Consider the following 21541-nt stretch of genomic DNA (forward strand, 5'->3'; position numbering starts at 1 on the left):
CTGCTGGTCTTCCTTAGTGAGCCATTTGGCTTGTGATTCCTTATTCACCTTCTTAATACAGGCTTTTTCTGGTGTAGGTTTTTAAGAATAAATCTACTCCTGGCGTTACCTCCCTGTGGCTGCGTCCACTCTTCTCCAAGCCAAACTATAGATTAAGATACTTTGCCTCAAAGCCTTTGGAATTCTTTTCATTTAGGCCCCTTCTACTAAGAGGTGATTCTGAAATGTGCTGGCTTAGTTAGGATGTCTCGCCCTAGCCACTCAAACAGCTGCAACTCTGATCAAAGTAGCTCCGGTGGCAGGGGCTGAAGTTCTGGTGTTCAGTCGCTGCTGATGCCCTTGGTTGCTGTACGGTGGTGACTGTCCTTTGTTACAATTTCAGACAAAGCAGAGCTGCCCGATGACCGGCTCCAGGTTTTCTGCTGCCCCAAGCGACCCCCCCCCCCCAAAAAAGCAGTGGCAGCGCAATCGCGCTGCTCCACTCTTTGGTGGCAATGCAACGGTGGGTCCTTCGCTCTGAGAGGGACTGAGGGACCGGCTGCCGAATTGCCGCCGAAGACCCGGACGTGCCTATAGTGGCTGGAAGGTCGCCCCTTGGTATTGGCCGCCCCAAGCACCTGCTTTTTTAGCTGGTGCCTGGGGCCGACCCTGCTGCCAGAATACGTTAGCCAACAGCAATCAGATGCTGCAGTGTCGAAGGAATCTATTTTTGCCCCATGGTTCAGTATCAAACATACTGTAGCTATTTCTTGCGGGCATAATGCAGCTCCATGCCTTCCCTTAGCACCTGTCTCCTGGTAGCATTACAGGCCAGGAATGTCACTTAAGCAAGGGGTCAGTGTAAAGCTTAATGCAATGGCCCTTTTCTCTCCATCTGATAACAGGTCCATGCATTTCTGGCCTGGGCACCAGAAGACTGTGTCCACTCAGTGGGGTCCCATTCCAGTGCTGCTTCTCCTGGCTCTCCAGTAACTTGCTTTGTTACACCCAGTTTGTCTGCCTGCCTAGGGTATGTGTGTCGCTCCCATCACGAGCATCTGAGCACTGCACAATTCATGTCTTTATCCCCAGGACAGTCCCGAGGGGCAGGGCAGTGTGACTATCCATCCCTAGTTCACAGGTGGGAAGGGAGGCACAGAGAGACTGACTCACCCAAATTTAAAGAGCTCCATGGGTCCTGTCTAGGCCTGTGCCCATTTTAAAGGCACCTTCCAACCGTTACTCAGTCTGCTCTGCCTATCCTGCGCTAGGAGTGAAGCTAGCACACAGGCACAGAGAGCTGGGCTGGGAAGCTCTGGCACTCCGGGCAGACAGGGCATTTGCTGGGAGGGAGAGAGCCCTGGCCCTGGGAGTCACGGAGTGCTCTGGAGGTGGGGCTGGGTGCGGGAAAGATGAGCCTTATCCCAGTGAATGAGAGGAAGTAAATGCCAGCAGGTTAGATGGGTGGGGAGAAAGAAGGAACAGGGACACTATGAACATCTCCAACAGCCAGGACACAAGGTAAGGGTTGCCTCAGTGTCCAGCATTCTCTCTTTGAGCTACATGTGCACGACAGGGAAGGAGAAGTCTGTTTCTTTGATATATGTGCAACACCTAGTGCAGTGCTGCCTTGATCCTTGACTGGGGCCTTTTAGTGCTTCTGCATATAACTGACTGGTGCATCCCTCAAAACATCCAGCAAACATCTTTCTTTCCAGCTCACACCAACTTTCCCTTCCTGGCTTCCTCACCGCTCAGGCTGAATGGCAGGGTGGGGGGAGAAAGGTCTGAAAACCCTTGGGAAGCCCCTCCCTCATCCTCTCTTCGTTATATTTAGACATTTTAAGAGTGGTTTTTATTTGCTAGCAAGTGCAACCAATGTGTATCTCCTGCCCTTCCCCAGGGCTGCCTTGGGATCCTGTGAACCTCGGCCACTGGAGCTGACTGTCAGAGGCCAAGTAGGTTCACCTCTGGCTCCACACCCGTTCCTGTTTCCTGCCGGCTAGCGCCAGGGCTGGAGGTAGTGAGAGCGGCTGGGAAGGAAAACAGACACAGCATTTGATGAAGCACAACAAATGGCTTCAACTGACTTCACTGGGTGATTTCCCCCCCCCTTCACTCTAAGCCCTGTTACTAGGCCTTAGCCCTTCTTCCTCCCATGGAGCACTTCCTTTTCCCCTTGTCTGTTCCTAAGAGAATCCTCCTCTCCCTCTCTCCTTCCCCGCGTCCCACCCATTCTCTAGCCACTCCAGGGCCCCTCCCTGTCCAGGGCCACTCAGAGGATTCAGGGGGCCTGGAGCAAAGCGGGGGAGCTGCGGCACTTGTACTTATCCAGTGGTCCAGGTCTTTAGTGGCATTTTGGCGGCGGGGGGACCCTTCAGTTGCTCTGTGTCTTCGGCGGCACTGAGGGGCCTCCCGCCACCAAAATGCCACCGAAGACCTGGAGCGACTGAAGGCAGGGGTGAAAGTAACTTACAGGACTTACCCGTACTGCCGGAGTCCTGAGGGGTGCATGGCCTCATCTGGAAGAGGCATGACCTCAACCGGAAGAGGCGGTGCATCTCAAGATTTAAAGGCCCTGGGGCACTGGCTGTGGCTGGGAGCCCCAGAGCCTTTAAATCAATCCAGGGCTCCCAGCTGCAGAGGTGGCTGGGAGCCCCTGGGGCTCAGGGGCAAATTAAAGGGCCCAGGGCTTGGGCCGGTGCAGAGCTCCGGGCCCTTTAAGTCCCCACTGCAGCTCCGGCTGCCAGAGCCGTGGGCGGGATTTAAAAGGCTCTTGGCTCTCCACAGCCGTGGGAGCTCTGAGCCCTTTAAATCCTGGCCCCAGCCCAGCCGAGCTGCTGGAGCTGCAGGCGGGATTTAAAGGGCTCTGGGCTCCCAGAGCCCTTTAAATCCCCGCCGTGGAAGCTGGTGCGGTCTGGCACGGCGTACTGGCTCTTGCCGATACACCGTACCGGCCTGTACTGGCTTACTTTCACCTCTGACTGATGGCTCCCCTGCGGCCGAAATGCTGCCGAAGACCCGGACCGCTGCTGGGCCAGGGTTTGCGGGACCCCTGCAGGGCCTGGAGCAAATTGCCCCACTTGCCGCACCCTCTGGGTGGCTCTGCCCATGTCTCTTCTCTGTCCCTTCTACCTCACCTCTCCTCCCTATTCTTCTTAGGGATCCAGCTTATGGCACAGCTATTCGCTTCCTCGAAAGTGCAGAGTAAACATGCCCCTGCCTTTAATATTGGATCCAACTAGTCAGGCAACTGTTGTCTTGTCCTAGGCTACCAGGCCCCCTCTCTCTCATCTAGCAGGAGCTTGTAGAAATCTCTATGTTGATGCGAATGGCTTGCATGCACACAGAAGTAGATGCTCCGTCTATACACATGCAAATTACTTCATGTTGGCAGGGGATCAGTGTTGAGCACATACATCTAACTGGCGTTATCTGGAATGGGCATCTGATTTATTGCAAAGCATGTGCCCTGAAATGGATTTATTTCAATTACAAAAAAATCCCTCGGGAAAGCCCGTGCTAGGTTAATAGCATGCAGGGGAGGAGAAGTGAAATGCAAGAGACTGCAAATGGAAAAACAAACAAACATATATAACCTGTGACTGCAGTCACAACAAGCTACACTTCCATACACCTACATGCTGGTCTAGTTACAGCGGGGGTTCTCAAACTGGGGTTCGGGACCCCTTGGGGGGTGGCAAGGCTATTACATGAGGGGGGGTCGCAAGCTGTCAGCCTCCATCCCAAACCCCCATTTGCCTCCAGCATTTATAATGGTGTTAAATACATTAAAAAGTGTGTTTAATTGATAAGGGGGGTCACGCTCAGAGGCTTATGTGTGAAAGGGGTCACCAGTAGAAAAGTTTGAGAACCCCCTGAGTTACAGCAATCCTGGACATTAAAGCAGAATACTAGTGATTGCCAAGGAGGAGGAATTGCACTTGGTGTAAGGACCACAACTTTTAAAGTCCGTGAGTGTTGTGCTTTAAACTTCTCGGCCACAGTGTGGTATTAATATACTCTGCTTCAGTAGCCACAATGCTGTTTGTAAAGTCTTTACAGCCATGGTATGCATGTGTGCTTCTTACAGGCTCAAAGATGTTAACCTGCAAGGCAATGGGGGATGCATGATTCACTAACTGCTTTCCCTGTGTGTGCTAGCTTTCTGCACAGACTCATGATGGGGACAGGTTTTTTGCCAGCAGTCCAGTGTGATGGCAGAGTTGCACAGTAGCATTGTGTTGTCCAAATTTAGGCTAGGCCAAAGGCCGGTTGGGTTAGGACTATCCCATCCCTCAGCAAGCCAAAGTAGGAGAGCTGGTCCCCTGATTGTGTGTGCGCATGCAGAATCCTATTAGCACTTGCAAATCAGAACTGGGGTGCATGGGGCATTTGTCTCCTCCCCAGCTGAGGCCGGTGATGGTGCTGGCTTCTGAGCCAGACTCTGAACCTCTTCCTTCCATGGGCAAGCAGTTCTTCAGCTGCGTAGTCCCCCAGGGCGAGTATGGAGTTTACCATCTTGGCCCTCAGGGAAATCTGGCAGAGGGAGGCTGATAAGGAGCTGTAGGCAAATTACTCTCCTCCTTCCCTACAGCCAACTTCCCTAGGGTGAGATAGCACATTACCTCCCTCCATGCACTCCCCACCCTTGTGTCCCCCCGAATCTTCCCCCCTTTACTACTGGCCTTGGCCCACTTGCTTAATTCAGAAGCGTCTCTGCAGTTTACCTGTAAGCTGACCCAAAGCTCCTGAAGATATTGCTGCAAAGGATCAGAAAATGGGGTGAGTCACAGAAGGGCACAGAGGGGTTACAAGGGTGGTCTAGGTTGGGGAGCCTGGGGCTACTCACGTGCTGTTGTAAGGGAGGGGCTTCTGTCCATATCTGTCCAGGCTGGGGTTCTGATTGAGGCAGTACTGGAGGGACAGTGCAGAGCAGGGAGGGTAGTCAGAGATGGCCACTCTAGCCAAGTAGCACCCCCCCATCTGCACCCCTTTGCTGCCACCTGTCCAGCCACCACAGCAGTGGTCCCCAAACTGTGGGGCGTGCCCCCCTACGGGGGCATAGAGGAACATCTGAGGAGCAGGGTGGGGCCTAGGCCAGCCCCCACGGGAGAGGGGGCGGGTGCATCACTCTGCTCTGGGCTTGGCCTCTGACCGTGACTCCACTCCTGGCCCGGGGTGGCACAGACGTGTTCCATTACTGGTAAGGGGGTGGGGGGTAAGAGGAAAGGTTTGGGCACCACTGCACTAGAGTCCAGCCTCTCCTGCCCACTACATGTGGATGTCCAGTTTCCTGTTGGTTTCCATAGCAGCCCCTGGATGACTTGCTGGGTGCCCAATGTAGAATCTAGTCCCCTAGCCTGATTCTCCTCTCCCACCTGTTTTACCCCCATGTCATTCTGTTGATTTCAGTCGAGTCACATCTGATTTATATTGGCAGGTTGCATTAGTCTCAAGAGAAGGAATTGAAACTGTATTTCCCAAGAATAAAGATACCTAGAAACCTTTTCTGTGACTGGGGAAGATCTCCTTCCAAAACACGGTGAGACCTGGAACTAAGAAGTGCTAGAACAGGTCACACCTTGGATGGGATATAATCATGGCAAATCCTGCTGATGTCGACAGTGGTGCATATGTTTCAATAGGTGGCGCTCTTGTCCCAGGCAGGCCTGAGCCAATCACAGAATCATAGGGTTAGAAGGGACTGCAAGGTCTGTCTGCCTCTGGTGCCCAGGGTCACAGTTGCTCAAACGAGATGTAAAATCTAACGTCTTGTTAGACCTTCCCATCTTGAAACAAGAGCAAAAAACCTTTTGGCAGGTGCAGAAGGGTTGCCGTGTTCCACCCCAGCGGTGGCTGCATTTTAGTGGCGAGGGAATGTGCAGTAGAGCAGGCTAGAAGCTTTCAGGCTAGAAGGTCCAGTCTGGGAGTGGTGGGGGTTTATTACTGTGAAGGAAACGTAGAACTTCTGAGCTGCTTCCTGTTCAATTCCTGTGAGTTAGGCAGCCCAGGGCTGTTACTGCTTCTGCTAGTGATGAGCCGGTGTTGGTACTATAAAGATACTCCTGCCAGTTGGCAGCTGCCTGCTCCTTTCCTTCTCCTGACCTCCCCTTCCCCATGCTAACTGCCAGACAGCTTTTCCCTACAGCTCTGGACCCAAATCGCCCAAGGGGCCTGACTTGTATCCATGCAGCCCCCCGGTGCACACACACTGGGGCATGAGCGTATCTGTAACTGTGCCCGTGGGGAGAGTCAGGCTGGGGGGGCTGGAGTAGTGGATCCCAGGGCAGCCTGTGGGTTGGGGGATGGTGAAGTGGAATTCCCTGCAGTGGTAAAATCCAGCGTGGGCTATGAACTCGAGTCCTAGCTGGTAAAAGAGAAATCTGAGAGCCCTATGTGAGGGGGCTAGGAGTCTGGAAGGCTATGAAGGAAAGGCCCTTTCCTCCTCCCCTGTTTATGAAGCTACACTAAGAGCCTTCCCCAGCATCAGCCCACCAGCTCTGGAAGTGAATTAGACTCAGACTTTAAGGCCAGCAGGGACCAGTGTGATCATCTGGTCTGACCTCCTGCCCATGGCAGTGTTCCACTAACCCAGTGGGTCTCAATTTCTCCGTACCGGCAACTCCTAGAATCCCCCTCCCCTCTAGCTGGGACCTCCAGCTGAGTGAGCGGTACGGAAAGGACGGGGCAGTTGTGGCTGATATCCCATGGGCTGATGCAAAATGCCTGTCTTGAGGAGGTTAAACATAAATCCCACTTTCCCCCAGGCACCGTGTGATCCCTCAGGGCTCTCAGCAGGCAGCAGCTGCATCACGATTCAGTAGCAAGGAGAACTTACCCTCCACATCTGAGACACATCTGGCTTTAAGTGCCTAACAGCATAACAGCTGAACCCGAGCACTGGGGGGGAGAGAGAACGGTGCACATGGTATTATCACTAGTGACCCCAGCCCTCTCACATGCTAATATTTTAATTATGGCTTTAATCGATAGCCCTACACAATACCCAGGCAGCACAGCATCCTGGGAGAACACAGCATGGCAACCAATGGGAATGCGAAAAGAGTGACTTCCTCATTGTGAATATCCCACCTGCGCTCTAGACGCCTGTCCTCCAAGGTTGGCAGCAAGAGCCTAACATATTTCTGCCCCCCTGTGTGTGCTGAGGGAGGAGGGAGGGAGCTCCAGTCAGTATGTCCGAACTGAGGGTCTTTGTGCTGCCAAGAGAGCTACTTGCTAGTGTCTGTGTAAAATGAAATAGTAAAGCAATGGCCCCTCCTGTCCTTTCCCCTTCACTGCCCCAGCCAGCCCGGTACTGCTGTGGTGCCCATCTCCAGAGCATCTGGGTACCCTTGTCTAATATATTCACATATTAATTTCATTTTATTTTATACTGCCTTCAAATCTGCCCTGTCCAGTTTGCTGCCAATTTCTGTACTACATCTGGGGGTGGTTTGGAGGAAGCACGTTCTGCGAAAGTGATCAGCAAACTGGTGTTGACTTGTCATCACTCAGTTCCTGAGCTAACAGGCCATGGAGACAAATGGGAGCTTTTGCACCTTTCTGAAGAAGCTGAGTCACTGCACTGGTTACATTCATTCCACGCCCAGAAAGCTTTCTTTGCCGCCACCAGGATTAGAGATTTAATATTTTTACTATGAAAGGTAAGAATCTTGAATACCACAGATGTGGCAATTAAAAATAAAACTCTGCACAATCACATTCTCTACAGGGCTCTGGGTATTAGCAAGTCATTCAGGAAAATACAGGTGGGGGAATGGATTTTTGCATCCAGCTCATCTATATTTCCAGCTGGCTCTGTAGCCCTGATCTGACAGCATGGCTATTCCAAAAAGAGAGGACAGTTTACTGTGCATATGGGTTGGCTCTGATGCAACATGTGCACATGTGGAAATGCCACCCTTACAACCCCCTGGCAGAGCCAGACGGCAGTGGCACATACAATACCTCAGAGCTCCCATGGTGTCGTGATGGTCAATATCACGGCTGTAATTTTATCAGTGAAGTGTTGGTCTGGCTTCACCTTGCTCATTGAAAGAGCCGCCAGTCATTTAAACCCCAACAGGGACCTCAAGAGGACTAGGCAGCAGCTGAATTGGTCTCCCAGGCAGGCAGGCAGGGAGGCCGCAGAGCTGCCTATCTAAGAGATGAAATGACGCTGGCTTTTCCCTTCCTTCAAAGGGAGGCGTTGCCCCTACCATGTGCCTGGCTGTACCTTTCTTATTCACGCTGGGTAGCTTGAATTCTCCAGCAGAGGAAATGAATCGTGACCAGTCATCCATAGCCCGTGTGTAGCTTGGCCATTCCTCGTGGTTAGTGCTGGGAGTGAGAGGAGCCATCTTCCCTGCTCGGTACCTTGCAGTGAGCGACTGGCCCAGCTCGGTCATCCCCTGAGTAGCAAAGCACAAGAGAGAGGTTACTCCAGACTCCCAGCTGGGTGCTCAGCAACCATTTTGAACCCTTTGCATCCCATCCACGCTGTTGACCTGCAGGCCAATACAACAGTAGAGGTTAGTCCCCTCCCCCTAATCTGCAGCCAGCAAGTAGAAAATCCAGCGCTGTCTGGTATCCTTTTACAGTCAGACTCATAGGCGCTGATTGTGTAGGTGCTCAGGGGCTGGAGCACCCATGGGGAAAAATTAGCGGGTGCTCCACACCCCCTGGCAACCAAACTCTCCCCTGCCTTTCCCGCCTCCTCCCTTGAGTGCACCACGTTCCTGCTCCTCCTCCTCCCTCCCAGCACTTCTGCCCGCTGCCAAACAGCTGTTTGGCAGTGCTCTCGGAGGGAGGAAGGGAGGGGGAGGAGCGGGGTCACAGAATGCTCAGGGGGGAAGAGGCGGGGTGGGGATTTGGGGGAAGGGGGTGGAATGGGGGTGGGTTGGAGGCGGAGCAGGGGTGGGAAGAGGCAGGGCAGGGTGGGGACTTGGGGGAAGGGGTGGAGTGGGTGTGGGGTGGAGGCGGAGCATGGGTGGGAAGAGGCAGGGCAGAGGTGGGGACTTGGGGGAAGGGGTGGAGTGGAGGTGGGGTCAGGGGCAGAGGGGGGTCAAGCACCCACCAGCAGGAGCAGAAGTCAGCGCCTATAGTCAGACTGATCCACATCCATCTGGCACGGGCCTGACTCCAAAGTCTCGGCTAGCTGGCTTATTTTTATGCAGCAAATATGTGTAATGCTATAGACTTGGCAAAGCCTCGTCAACCTTAACTGATTAATGGGGGAAGAACAATCTTGCACTTAAGGGCCCAGATCCTTAAAGGATTTCAGTGGGAGTTGGGCAGCTAAACATCTCTGAGGATCTGGGCCAAGGGAGAGTACAGGGAGCCAGCAGATCTGCTAGTGCTCCCTGCTGAACCTACAGCCATGTCTCATTAACCTCGCTGGGCTTCAGTCCCACCATCTGGGGGACTGCTATGGAGCTGCTAATAGATACCTGCCTTGTAGGGTTTACGCAGATCAGCTCATCGGTGCCTGCAGTGCACTTTGAGAGCCTGCAATAGAAAGTGCTACAGAACTGTCAAGTAACATCGACCTCCATAGTAACTCTGAGACAGGGCAAGTATTATCCCTGTCATAAACAGCCAGGTAAGGGCTAACGTCTCTTTTACCTGCAAAGGGTTAAGAAGCTCAGTGAACCTGGCTGACACCTGACCAAAGGACCAATCGGGGGACAAGATACTTTCAAATCTTGGTAGAGGGAAGTCTTTGTTTGTGCTGTTTGTTTTGTTCTTCATTTGCTCTTGGGACTAAGAGGGGTCAGATGTGCAACCTGGTTTCTCCAATCTTTCTGAAATAGTCTCATGTTCAAAATAGTAAGTACTAGCTAGAAAAGGTGGATTAGGCTTATGTTTGTTTTCTTCACTTGTGAATGTGTATTTTGCTGGAAGAATTTTTACCTCTGTTTGCTGTATCTTGTATCTTAGGCTAGGGGGGAGGGAGTCCCTCTAGTCTATATAAGCTGAAGACCCTGTAAACATTTTCCATCCTGGTTTTACAGAGATAATTTTTACTTTTTCTTTCTTTAATTAAAAGCTTTCTTTTTTAAGAACCTGATTGATTTTTTTTTCTTGTTTAAGACCCAAGGGGATTGGGTCTGAACTCACCAGGGGATTGGTGGGGGGAAAGGAGGTGGGGGGAAAGTTAATTTCTCTCTGTTTTAAGATCCAAGGAGTTTGGATCAGTGTATCTCTCAGGGAGGGGAAAGTCTGGGAAGGGGAAGGGAGGGGGAATGGTTTATTTTCCCTTGTTTTAAGACTCAAGGGGTTTGGGTCTTGGGTCCCCCAGGGAAGGTTTTGGGGGACAGAGAGTGTACCAGGCACTGGAATTTCTGGTTGGTGGCAGCGCTATCAGATCTAAGCTAGGAATTAAGCTTAAAGGGTACACGCAGGTCCCCACTTTCTGGACTCTAAAGTTCAAAGTGGGAAAGATACCTTGACAATCCCCATTTTACAAATAGGAACAACTGAGGAGCAGTAACGTGAATGATCAAAGCCAGTCAGCGTCAAAGCCAGGATTAGACATCGGAGGTTCCTGGCTCCTGTGCTCAGTCCACTCCATCACACACGGCCTTTACACAGAGAAAATGTTCGTATTTGCATTGGTTACTAAAAGTACACAACATAGTGTCTTTGAATAGGCCAATAAATACGCAATGAGAAGCCCCTTTCTGCCAAGGACTGTCAGCTGCGGCATTGGCATCATATTACCAGCCCTGAAAATGATCCCATTTCTGGGGTTCATCTGGGGTTTGAGCAGCTGAAATGAGTGGCAACCAGCTTTTTATGGTGGCATCCAGGATCCTTACCTCCTTCCACTGCAAAACCACCACTGCTTACCTCTCTAATGTTTTTTATGACTGGCTGCTCTCTGAGCTTACTTTGGCTTCTAAAATCCTCAGATAACACTACCCGTAGAAACCGCCCTGCTGCCTTAATCTCTAGGCCCCACAGATATGGCACATGGTAATAAAAAACGCAGAGGCCACCAATTTCACTAGTCAGAGTGTGAGCTGAAAAGTAACTGCAAACGACTCGCTCCTGTTCTGAAACAGGAAAGACTGAAGCTTAACAGAACTTGGAGTAAAAGCCGGATGAATCCAGCTCTGATGGGAAGTATGGCATAGGGTGAGATTAGAAATGAGTCCCTCTTTCTCTCTGTTTGCTCTTCACACGTAACTAGCTTCTGAGAAAGCTAAGCCTTGGCAGAGAGAGCCATGAAGCAAAACTGAGCTGAAGCTGCCCCCCAGTGCCCGAAGAGAGAACAAGACCCACAGCCCCGAGAAATCTGGGCCAAATCTATCATAAAGAAACAATTGTATTTACAATTTCAATTACACCTTTTCTTCTCCTGCCACTCCCAATCCCACTGTTCCTTCTTCCCCTCTCCTCCCTTAAATCCCTTCTTATCAACACAGTTCTTCCCCAAAGCCTTTCAGCAATGAGTCCTGCCCCACATGGCAGCTGATGTCCTTATCACAAGGGGATATTCACCACCAGTTGTCCAAGAATGTGTCTACATTACAGCCCTGAGTCTCATTTATGCTAAGATGGTGCAAAGGGTTCTTAAACAAGCAGAAAAACCCTTTAAGACATTAGAGAGCTGAAAGTGGCCTTAGTACAAATGAGAATTAGGGCTTAGATATTTTTTCCCCTTAAAAATTCCCACTTCTCCCACCAGCAGTTCAGCCTTCTGTGGTGCAAGCCACTTGGGCATCCTAGTGGGGAACATCTGCTGTTTGTGGGGGTTTTGTGTGTGATTTTTATTGACTGAAATCTCTGATTACACACATTTAACAGACTAGGCATGTCTGTCAAATGTTAATATTCAAAAAAATTGGACAGATGTGCTGTTTTTTGGGCAAGTGAGTGTACTCTGAGTATTGAATAAATGGTAACAAAATATCAGTATCTATTTATCTTCTGTTTTGCTGGGTATGTCTCACAGGGCACTTTGCTCACTGCTGGGTGGTGCCTCCTTCTGGCAATTCTAAGGATTAGTTGCATCTGGTTCAGCACCTCCTTTCTCTTCCTCCACTTTGGCAGCTCTTCTTTTGCTCACAGAGTTGCAATGTGGCTTCATGGCTCACCTCTCCTGCCAGGTCCCACTGTGATCCCCCTTCCAGGGCGGGTCTTTCAAAGTCTCTCTCCATAAGCAGCATCAGGAAGGCCTCACACTCGCTGTCCTGTGTCACTCCAGCAGTCTTCCTATTCACTGCCCCTAGCACTCTGCAGTGGAGGTAGGGGGACCTAGGCCCACCCTCTACTCTGGGTTCCAGCCCAGAGCCCTACAGCAAGCAGTTAAGGGTTATGGCTACGTCTTCTTTAGCGCTTTTTTCCCTGGACTATGTCCTACCATGCTTCCCCGAGCTTTTCATTCTCCAGTGAAGTCTTCCTAGTCAGACCCCCTGTCTTAAGGCTGCTAGGTAGCCTCTTTCTCAGGTGTTCCTGTTCCTCCTTCCTACCTCATGGAGACAAACTTCAGGCCTCTCTGCAGCCTTCACTGTTACCAGACTCCTGGCTTTATAGAAGCCTTGCCTGTCCCCTCATAGGTGAGCTTCCCTCTAATTAGCACTCTCCATACAGCCTAAATCTCCTTGTTTTGCAGCGTAATTGGCTGATTGGACCCACCTGGCCTAATACAACTCTTTCAGGGCCAGTGTGGGGAGCTGAGAACAGGTCCGGGTCCATGGTCCAGCGCCCAGTGGCTGCAGTAGGAGGGGTAGGGGAACCGAGGCCTTCCTCCTCTACTGGGTTCTAACTCAGGGCCCTGTAAAGCCCATCCAGCATCTTCCACCCTGGGGCATGTCAAGTCAGCCTCCCTGGGTCACTTCCTAGCACCCTCTTTCCTACAGCATGCTGCTGTTAGTCCCCATAAGTGCTATCTCACGAGCTGCCTACCCGGCTTCGGCCCGCAAGGACTGCCGCTCACTGCCATTCCTTCTCCCGATCCTGCTACAGCCTCCTGCAGCACTCTCAGAGCAACTCCTCCCTACCCCAACTGAACCGGCTCCCCAATTGGCGCATGCTCTGCAAGGGCACAGGGGCGGGATCGCCCGAGCCCAGAACTGCTCTTTAACCCTTTCTGTCCAGTGAGGAGTTTATACATCCTGTCACAGGAGCACACCCCAGCACAGTATGTAATTGATGCATTATTTTTTTCCATAATAACCACCTCCCATATTTTTTGAACCATTCTCCTAGAGTTGGACTATTTTTCTTTTTCAGTAGCCTCTGCCGGTGTTTTAACTACCTGTCATCTAATCCTGCCCAGGTTCTGTCCAACATGGTGGTTAAGATACCAAAGGATGCAGGTGCCCTGTCTACACTCAGGCTCCTGCTGCTAGAACTGTGTTGATGGTAGCAATGGTGGGAAAATTGAATAGTCCAGTATAGACAAGGGCAACAGATGTCAGCCATAGGTCCCCTCCCCGCATCTTCCTTCAACCAAGGCTGAAAACAAATGGACCAATCGGTTTGACACCCGTGCCAGATGGGATGCTCTGCCCTGGTTGAAAGGAGGTGTTTGCCTTGTTTTTGTAGCTGGTATTGAAACTGATTTGGCTCTGTCTACTAGCAGCCATGTTCTTTTCATCCCCAGTTGGAGGACAAACTGGGAACCAGTGGTGGAAACCGATTGTCAAATTCCAGAACATTATCCTAGTGTATGACATGAGCTGGTTTGTCTGTACCTGTACCTGTTCTGGATTGTACGTGCCTTGGAACAGGGACTGTAGCTCTTTATTTGTTTGCACAGGGCCGAGCAAACAGCTGATGCTGGCTCATGTTTGAAGGTCCTTCAATGCTTACACAGAGGTGGATCTGGATGATATTCAGGCTTGCGTTTACAGGGCGGGGAAGGCACAAGTGGGTTATACGAATGCCAGGACTTAGACCAAAAGTCAACAGATGTGTGAGTGTTCCTCATAATGCTGCTTCATTTGGCTGAAGTGACTCACCAGGGACGGGAGGCGCTTGTTGGGGACTCCCACCAGAGTGAAGGATGCATTGGCAAAATCCTCTGCAGGAAACAGAAGGGAGAGAAATGAGAAGCATGGCCTTCTTGGTCACTTCCAAAGAGTGGAGAGCAGGCTTGGTCTAGCCCACCAGTATGGCCCAGGAGTGTATCCAAGACAAAGCACTGGGCTTTGGAGCCTGTTTGAAAACTGTGTTTGAACTGCCCCAGACAGCTGGCCAGCCAGTGCAGGCACAGGGCCAAACTATTTTACAACATTTTTTGGAAACTAGAAGTGATCCTAGATCCCAAAGGCTACCCCTGGGGTCCTGCAATGGAACAGTCTGAATGGGGCTTTAGAAAATGGCTTTAAAACAGTTTGGCTCCACCTCTGCTGATTAAAACCACTCTGGGGCAGTGTTGTCTAGTGAGTATGACACCAGGCTAGAAGTCAAGAGACCTTGGTTCCTGCCTGGCTTGGCCATTGACCTGTTGGGTGATCTTGGGCAAGTCACATCACCGATCCTTGCCTCAGTTTCCCCTCCCACACTGCATCTGTCTTTGTTTGAACCAGGGAGTGTATCTCACTATGTGTTTGCACAGAACCTAGCACAACTGGGCCCTGATGTTTGTTGAGGCCTCTAGACTCTTCTGAAATACTACAAATAAATAATAGTGTTAAAAAACAGCTTAGCAGGAACTGTGTTGAGACTTCAGCACAGACGGGGCCGTGGAGGCCCTCAGTATGCTAGACTGCCTCGGAAGCCTGCCACCCCAGGTGCTCCTCCAGCGATGCTAACAAGAATGGGTATGTTAGTGTAGATGGGTGCAGCGAGGATGCAGGCTAAACCCCTCGAGTGCTGAGCATTGTCCAGTGCCTTCCCACAATCCCCTCCTGTGCCCAGTTAAACAGACAAGTTGTCTGGCTGGGATGATTTAGTTGGGAATTGGTCCTGCTATGAGCAGGGGATGGGATGAAATGACCTCCTGAGGTCCCTTCCAACCCTGATAGTCTATGGTTCTAAGTTCTTCCACAAATTCACTGGGAAAGTCTCACAGAGCAGTTCAGTGCTCTGCCCCACAAAGACCCCCAGGATGTGCCCTGAGGAGTCTTTGACGCACACAGGTGAGTTCAGACCCAGTGAGGATGCAGTAAGGCTTTGTAGTGTGACTGTTCATACCCAGACTAGGCTAACTCAGGTGCTGATTATCTGAGTGAAGCAAGCCACACCCTTATTCCAGAAGGTGTCTTTTTCCAGTTTAGCTTAACCCCTTTATAATGCTTTGTATAATTATGCTGATAAATTTCCCCATATAGACAAGCCCTAAATCAGTTTTTAAAATGATTTCGGTTCAGCTGATTCAAATCAACTTCTGTGTATAGACAAGGTAAAGGAAATACGCTACCCCAGTCCTTCAGGCAGGAAAACAAAGGCACTGTCGACCAGGCGGTGACATTTTAAATGCTAACCGTTCTTTTTCAAAGGGGAACATTTGCTCACAGTCATAGTGGGAACAGTTATCTTGCCAGGAAGCCAAAACACACCTTTAGAAGGACATTTCTGTGTGTTCCATTCTATGCATCTGATGAAGTGGGTTTTAGCCCACAAAAGTTTATGCTCAAATAAATTTGTTAGTCTCTAAGGTGCCACAAGTACTCCTGTTCTTTTTGCAGATACAGACTAACATGGCTGCTACTTCATGGTGTAATTCATGGTGGTTAAGTCCATAAATGGCTATTAGCCAGGATGGGTAAGGAATGGTGTCCCTAGCCTCTGTCCATCAGAGGATGGAGATGGATGGCAGGAGAGAGATCACTTGATCATTGCCTGTTAGGTTCACTCCCTCTGGGGCACCTGGCATTGGCCACTGTCGGTAGACAGGATACTGGGCTGGATGGACCTTTGGGCTGACCCAGTATAGCTGTTCTTATGTTCTTATGTTCTACTCTGAAACTATTGTTAACTGTGTATTCCCCAAGCCCCTAGAGAGCATGAAAATAACTCTGATATGCTAACTACCCCGAAGCTGCTAACTGGGGAGGAATTGCTCTCACTTAATGAACGATGTCTCAGTGCTAATTGGGAGGCTGGGTTGGAGGGTTGACATTGCAAGGAGGGATTTTGACACCCTAAAGGTATGTCCAGACTACCCGCCGGATCGATGGGTAGCGATTGATCTATGGGGGATCAAACTATTGTGTCTCGTCTAGACATGATATGTCGATCCCCAAACACGCTCCCGTCGACTCTGGAACTACAGCAGAGCGAGCGGCGGTAGGAGAGTAGACAGGGGGAGCCGCAGCCATCAATCCCGCGCCGTGAGGACGGGAGGTAAGTTGAAATAAGATAGGTCGACTTCAGCTACGCTATTCCTGTAGCTGAAGTTGCGTATCTTACATCAACCCCCCCGTCCACCCAGTATAGACCAGGCCTTTGACAAAGGAGCTGGAATCTATTAAATAGAGAGGATACAAACCTTAGCTAAGGGGAGACGTGCATTGGAACTAACCGAACCCAGCCTGCTGCTGGCAAGAGCAATCTAGGCCATTGCCGAGCTGAAAGGAACTTATCAATAGACACTTACTGTGGGATTTGGCCTGGCTGGGTAGACTTTGTGACGTCTAGACAGTCATGTCTTATTCTGCTTAACTTTTACTTGCTTTGATTTTTTTCGCCCTCCATTTTTCTAGGACAAACACACCTGGTTTTCTTGTCGCTAATCTGAACCGCAGATAGTGAATGGGGAGCTGTTCCTGTAAGAAGGAATCCAGGCCTGGCCTCCGAGGAGCGGCCATAGGGTCTCATCTTCCAAAAAGAACTGAAAAGCTGCTGGCTGTGGGTTCAGGGATAAGCCTAGAGACCACAAGGTGCCCAGCTCTGCAAACCTCAGGTGAGCCCATAGAATCTTAGAAGTGGAAGGGACCTCGAAAGGTCATCTAGTCCAGTCCCCTGCCCTCCTGGCAGGACTAAGGATTATCTAAACCATCTTTCTCTAGAGCCAGGGCAAAGATTACAGAAGAACCCCTGGGCTATGCCAAGTTGCAAGTGCATGCATATAAGTGAGGAGTTACCCTGGGATGGGAGGGCTTTATTACTGAAACCAGTCTAATCTTAATTGGAATACAGAGTGGTAGAATTGTCTGTCTGTGCACCAGTAGCACACTTCATACAAGTATCAGTAAAGCAGTCAAGGGCAGGCTGTGTATTTTGCTGAGTCCCTCTGGTTATGCCGGACTCGCCTGGTGCACAGACACTGCACGACATTACAGAAGGTCACCTTAGTTCCACACCACAGTTTCCATGTGACCTAGGTTACGAGAGTGCTCTGGGTTACCAGTGGCTGCAGGTAGACGGAGACCTTGCGGCCTGACTTTCTAGAGTGCTGAGCAACTGCAGCTCACGTTAACTTCCCTAGGAGTTGCAGGGACTCAGCACCTGTGAAAACCAGGCTGCTGTTTTATAGGATAATGTCAGAGCTTGAGAAATAGTGGTGTTATCTGCCACAGGCAACAGCGATACCTAGCACTTTATATAGCGCTTCTCTGCCCCAAATCTCAAAGTGCTTTACAAAGGGAGTGAGGATCATTTTCTCCATTTTACAGATGGGCCAACTGAAGCGACTCATTGGTAGAACTACCAATAAAACCCATTCTCCGGAGTCCCCATCCAGTGCATTCTCTCCAGGCCCATATTGCCTCCCAACAGAGTATATCAAAGCCCAGTGGTATCATTACCTTTGGTGCACACAGTGGTTGTCCTGGAGTGTTCATCTGGGAGTTTGTTCCCTGCTGAGTCCATGTCCATTTGCCGTAAGGTTGGCAGGTCTGGGTGGAAAAGCCTGTCCTTTACTCCAGCCAGCATGACCTTCTTAGGGTCCAGGGGCAGTAGCACACCTGGGGCCGTGTAGACAGGATGTCCATCTTCAGGCCATGGTACCAAATCAATTACTTGGGCCATTCCTGTAAACTAGCAAAGCCAAAGAGAGAACAAAATGAAAGAGACAAGTGCAAAAACATGGCACTGATTTGCTAACAGCTCTATATCCATCCTGACCGACAGACCGTGTGTCCTGCTAACGTCATGTGTACAGGATGTCCACTTTATACCCTAGAGATCAGGCATGGTTTGTTTCCCTGTTTTGTTGCCGATATCACAGCAAAGGGAACAACACACACTCCTGTCAAATGGAGACAGCCCGATGAATGTTTGCTGGGTGTTCCATGAGCCTCTAAATAAATCCCTTCAAAATGCACATGGTCTTGGGCTTGCTGCAGGCATACCAGGCAGGTGATTAACATTCCACTCTCTGAGCTCAGCTACCCCTGCGCAGTCCTGGCGAAGGCACAGAGATAGGTGTCCGTGCAGTCTCAGGACAACAGTGGCCTTATCACTCAGGATCAAATTCTCAGAAGTGTCTCCTACTTTAAGATGCTTTTTCAATGCCAATCTTCAGCCACAGACACCTTAACACCTGCCTTGCACCCATGCTTCCCTCCTGACTACCTCCTCTGTGCCCTATGCCCACTCCTCACTTCATGCCTGCTTATGCTGCCCTGGATGCTGGGATCAGCTTCCTAGCTCATGTGAGCCCATAGCCCCAGCTGCACTGTCCAGGAGCCAGCCTGGCTTTGTTCTGTTTGCATTGGTCTGTACTGGATCCACCTGGGGCTTTTCACGGCCTGATCCAACTCTCATTGAAGTCAACTGAAAGATGCTCACTGCAAAGGCGGTGGAATCGGGTAAACGCTGTAGGGCAGAGATTTCAGTCTCGTATGGCACCTGACCCGGTCAACAGTAAAGAGTCATGGCCCTTACAGCACTTTAGAAATAACAGTGTGCTCGGGATCTGCTGAGGGTAGGTGACTGCAAATGAAGCAAGAGGGGAATGTAGATCACGTCCCTGAGTTTCTGAAGCAGGAGCGGGAGAAGAGACAGAACAATGGCAGCTTGGGAGCCTGTTTTAATCAGTAAAGCTGGGGAAGAACTTGGTTAAAGTCAATGGAAAACCTCTTACTCTGAAATCAGTAAAATCAATAGTGAAAATGGCCTAGAAAAAATGGACACAATTAAATCATTAAATGTACTATTTTGGTTCAGGATTCATAGTCTCTCTTGTGAGCTGATCTCACTATCAAACGACTCAATCACCCACATACCAGAGGTCCACAGGAATCAACACTCTGGTTTGGATCACCCCCAAACTTTGGGAAAGTTCATATCCACTTCTGAACCACCTCCCAGCGGACCCCTAGCTCCAAAAAGGGCTGAACTCAAATCCTGGCTTCTAACCCCTCTGAACTTGGAGGAGGGAAGCTCTGAAATTTGCATCTTGCTGCATCCAGGGAACACTTGGTAGGAAGTTCACTGCACTGCCACAGCAGCTGTGTGATGAACATTTGACTCCTAGGAGAAAAGCTCCCTGAAGATCTAAAGAGAGAGACGTTAGCCCCAGGACGTGCAAAGTTTTGCTGGACTCCTTAGATTCTTCACCTGTGAGCAGGGTTGGCCGAAAGACACAACAATGACAGTGCAAAGGAAAAGCAACACCCGGGCTTTAGGATCGATTATAAATGTCTGTACAGAGCCTAGCACATTTTCAGGGATTGCCACAGTATAAATAGTAAATAATTATAAATACCTAAACCGAAGCGATACCTATTTTCTCAGCTTTCTTTGCATTGTATCAGGCCTGAGGTGGACTCCAGTCATTCTGTTTACTGATCCCTTATTCTCCATGGCAACAGGCAGCCAATATCAAAAGTAGTTGTTAGGTGATGAAGGCAGGGTTGCTAAGTAACCAGAGCCGTGTCCCTGTAGTTACCTGGTAACTGGTGACCCCCATTCAGCCTGGCTGAAAGGAAAGTTCCAAGCCCCACAGGCCTCCAGCCAGCTGCTGCAGCTTCCTGATAAAGAGCTGGTTTGTTTGCAGAGAGAGAAAAGTCACAGGGCTGGGTGGCTGCAACCTACTGGAAAGCATCCCTAGTGGAGAGCGCGGACGTGGGAAACTGCATTGCCCCACAACCAAAGCTATCCCCAAGCACAGAGGTCACATAGGACCCCACAGATCCACCCATAGTGGTGCCAGGTGCAATAACCCATGTTCAGTGGGGGAAACTAATATGGAATTATGCAGCTTAGAGAACTGAGGACACTGCGCCTGATGTTTCACTCCTGGGATAGGAAAACACTAGGGGTGTCAATTAATTGCAGTTAACTCATGCGATTAACTCAAAAAAATTAATTGCAATTAATTGCACTGTTAAACAATAGAATCCCAATTGAAATGTATTAAATATTTTTGGATTTTTTCTACATTTTCAAAAATATTGATTTCTATTACAACACAGAATACAAAATGTACAGTGCTCACTTTATATTATTTTTTTATTACAAAGATTTGTGCTGTAATAATGAAAAACAAAAGAAATAGAATTTTTCAATTCACCTCATACAAATACTGTAGTGCAATCTCTTTATCCTGGAAGTGTAACTTACAAATGCAGATTTTTTTTGTTACATAACTGCTCTCAAAAACAAAACAAGGCAAAACTTTAGAACCTACAAGTCCACTCAGTCCTGCTGCTTGTTCAGCCAATCACTGAGGCAAAAAAGTTTGTTTACATTTACAGGAGATGCTGCTGCCTGCTTCTTATTTACAATGTCACCTAGGGTGACCAGATGTGCCAATTTTATAGGGACAGTCCCATTTTTTGGGACTTTTTCTTATATAGGCCTCTATTACCCCACACCCGCACCCTGATTTTTCACACTTGCTGTCTGGTCACCCTATTGTAACCTGAAAGTGAGAACAGGTGTTCACACAGCACTTTTGTAGCCGATGTTGCAAGGTATTTATGTGCCAGATGTGCTAAATATTCATATGCCCCTTCACACTTCAGCCACCGTTCCGGAGGACATGCTTCCATGATGATGATGCTCATTAAAAAATAATTCATTAACTAAATTTGTGACTAAAATCCTTGGGGGAGAATTGTATGTCTTCTATTCTGTTTTACCCTCATTCTGCCATATATTTCATATTATAGCGGTCTCGGAAGATAACCCAGCACATGTTGTTTGATTTAAGAACACTTTCACAGCAGATTTGACAAAACGCAAGGAAGATACCAATTTGAGATTTCTAAAAATAGCTACAGCACTCGACCCAAGGTTTAAGATCTGAAGTGCCGTCCAAAATCTGAGAGAGATGAGGTGGGGAGCATGCTTTCAGAAGTCTTAAAAGAGCAACACTCTGATGTGGAAACTACAGAGCCTGAACCACCAGAAAAGAAAATTAATCTTCTGCAGGTGGCATCTGATTCAGATGATAAAAATGAACATGCATTGGTCAGCTCTGCTTTGGATTGTTATTGAGCAGAACTATGTCCTCTGGAATGGTGGTTGAAGATGAAGAAAGTGAACCAGGGGGGAGAGGGATAGCTCAGTGGTTTGAGCATTGACCTGCTAAACCCAGGGTTGTGAGTTCAACCTTTAGGGGGCCATTTAGGGATCTGGGGCAAAAATCTGTCTAGGGATTAGTCCTGCTTTGAGCAGCAGACTGGACTAGATGACCTCCTGAGGTCACTTCCAA

General features: G+C 49.6%; 1 protein-coding gene across 2 annotated transcripts; it reads right to left on the bottom strand.

Annotated features, from left to right (window-relative positions):
- Positions 1-1835: 1835 nt before the first annotated feature.
- Positions 1836-19813, bottom strand: TEPP (testis, prostate and placenta expressed). 2 transcript variants are annotated; one of them, XR_004002858.1, is made up of 9 exons: positions 19589-19813; positions 17685-17916; positions 13953-14014; positions 8219-8393; positions 6821-6882; positions 4832-4896; positions 4710-4742; positions 3943-4088; positions 1836-2012 (listed from the first exon to the last, which is right to left on the bottom strand). XR_004002858.1 is itself a non-coding variant. In XM_030582200.1 (8 exons), the coding sequence occupies exons 2-8, from the start codon at positions 17905-17907 to the stop codon at positions 1982-1984; spliced, it is 651 nt and encodes a 216-aa protein (XP_030438060.1). In that variant the 5' UTR covers positions 17908-17916; positions 19589-19811; the 3' UTR covers positions 1836-1981. The 2 variants fall into 2 exon arrangements, 1 of the variants encoding a protein (XP_030438060.1); XM_030582200.1 differs by lacking the exon at positions 3943-4088 and having other exon boundaries at positions 19589-19811.
- Between the last annotated feature and the right edge of the window lie 1728 nt (positions 19814-21541).

Source organism: Gopherus evgoodei, chromosome 12 (genome assembly GCF_007399415.2).
Source record: "Gopherus evgoodei ecotype Sinaloan lineage chromosome 12, rGopEvg1_v1.p, whole genome shotgun sequence".
In the NCBI taxonomy this organism is placed as follows: domain Eukaryota; kingdom Metazoa; phylum Chordata; order Testudines; family Testudinidae; genus Gopherus; species Gopherus evgoodei.

Coding starts and splice junctions, on each gene's coding strand:
- TEPP (XM_030582200.1), bottom strand. CDS start 17,907: ATGGCCCAAGTAATTGATTTGGTACCATGGCCTGAAGATGGACATCCT. Junction 8,394..13,952: donor ACAAGCGCCTCCCGTCCCTG/GTGAGTCACTTC, acceptor TTTGCTACTCAG/GGGATGACCGAGCTGGGCCA. Junction 4,897..6,820: donor ATGTGTCTCAGATGTGGAGG/GTAAGTTCTCCT, acceptor CTGTCCCTCCAG/TACTGCCTCAATCAGAACCC.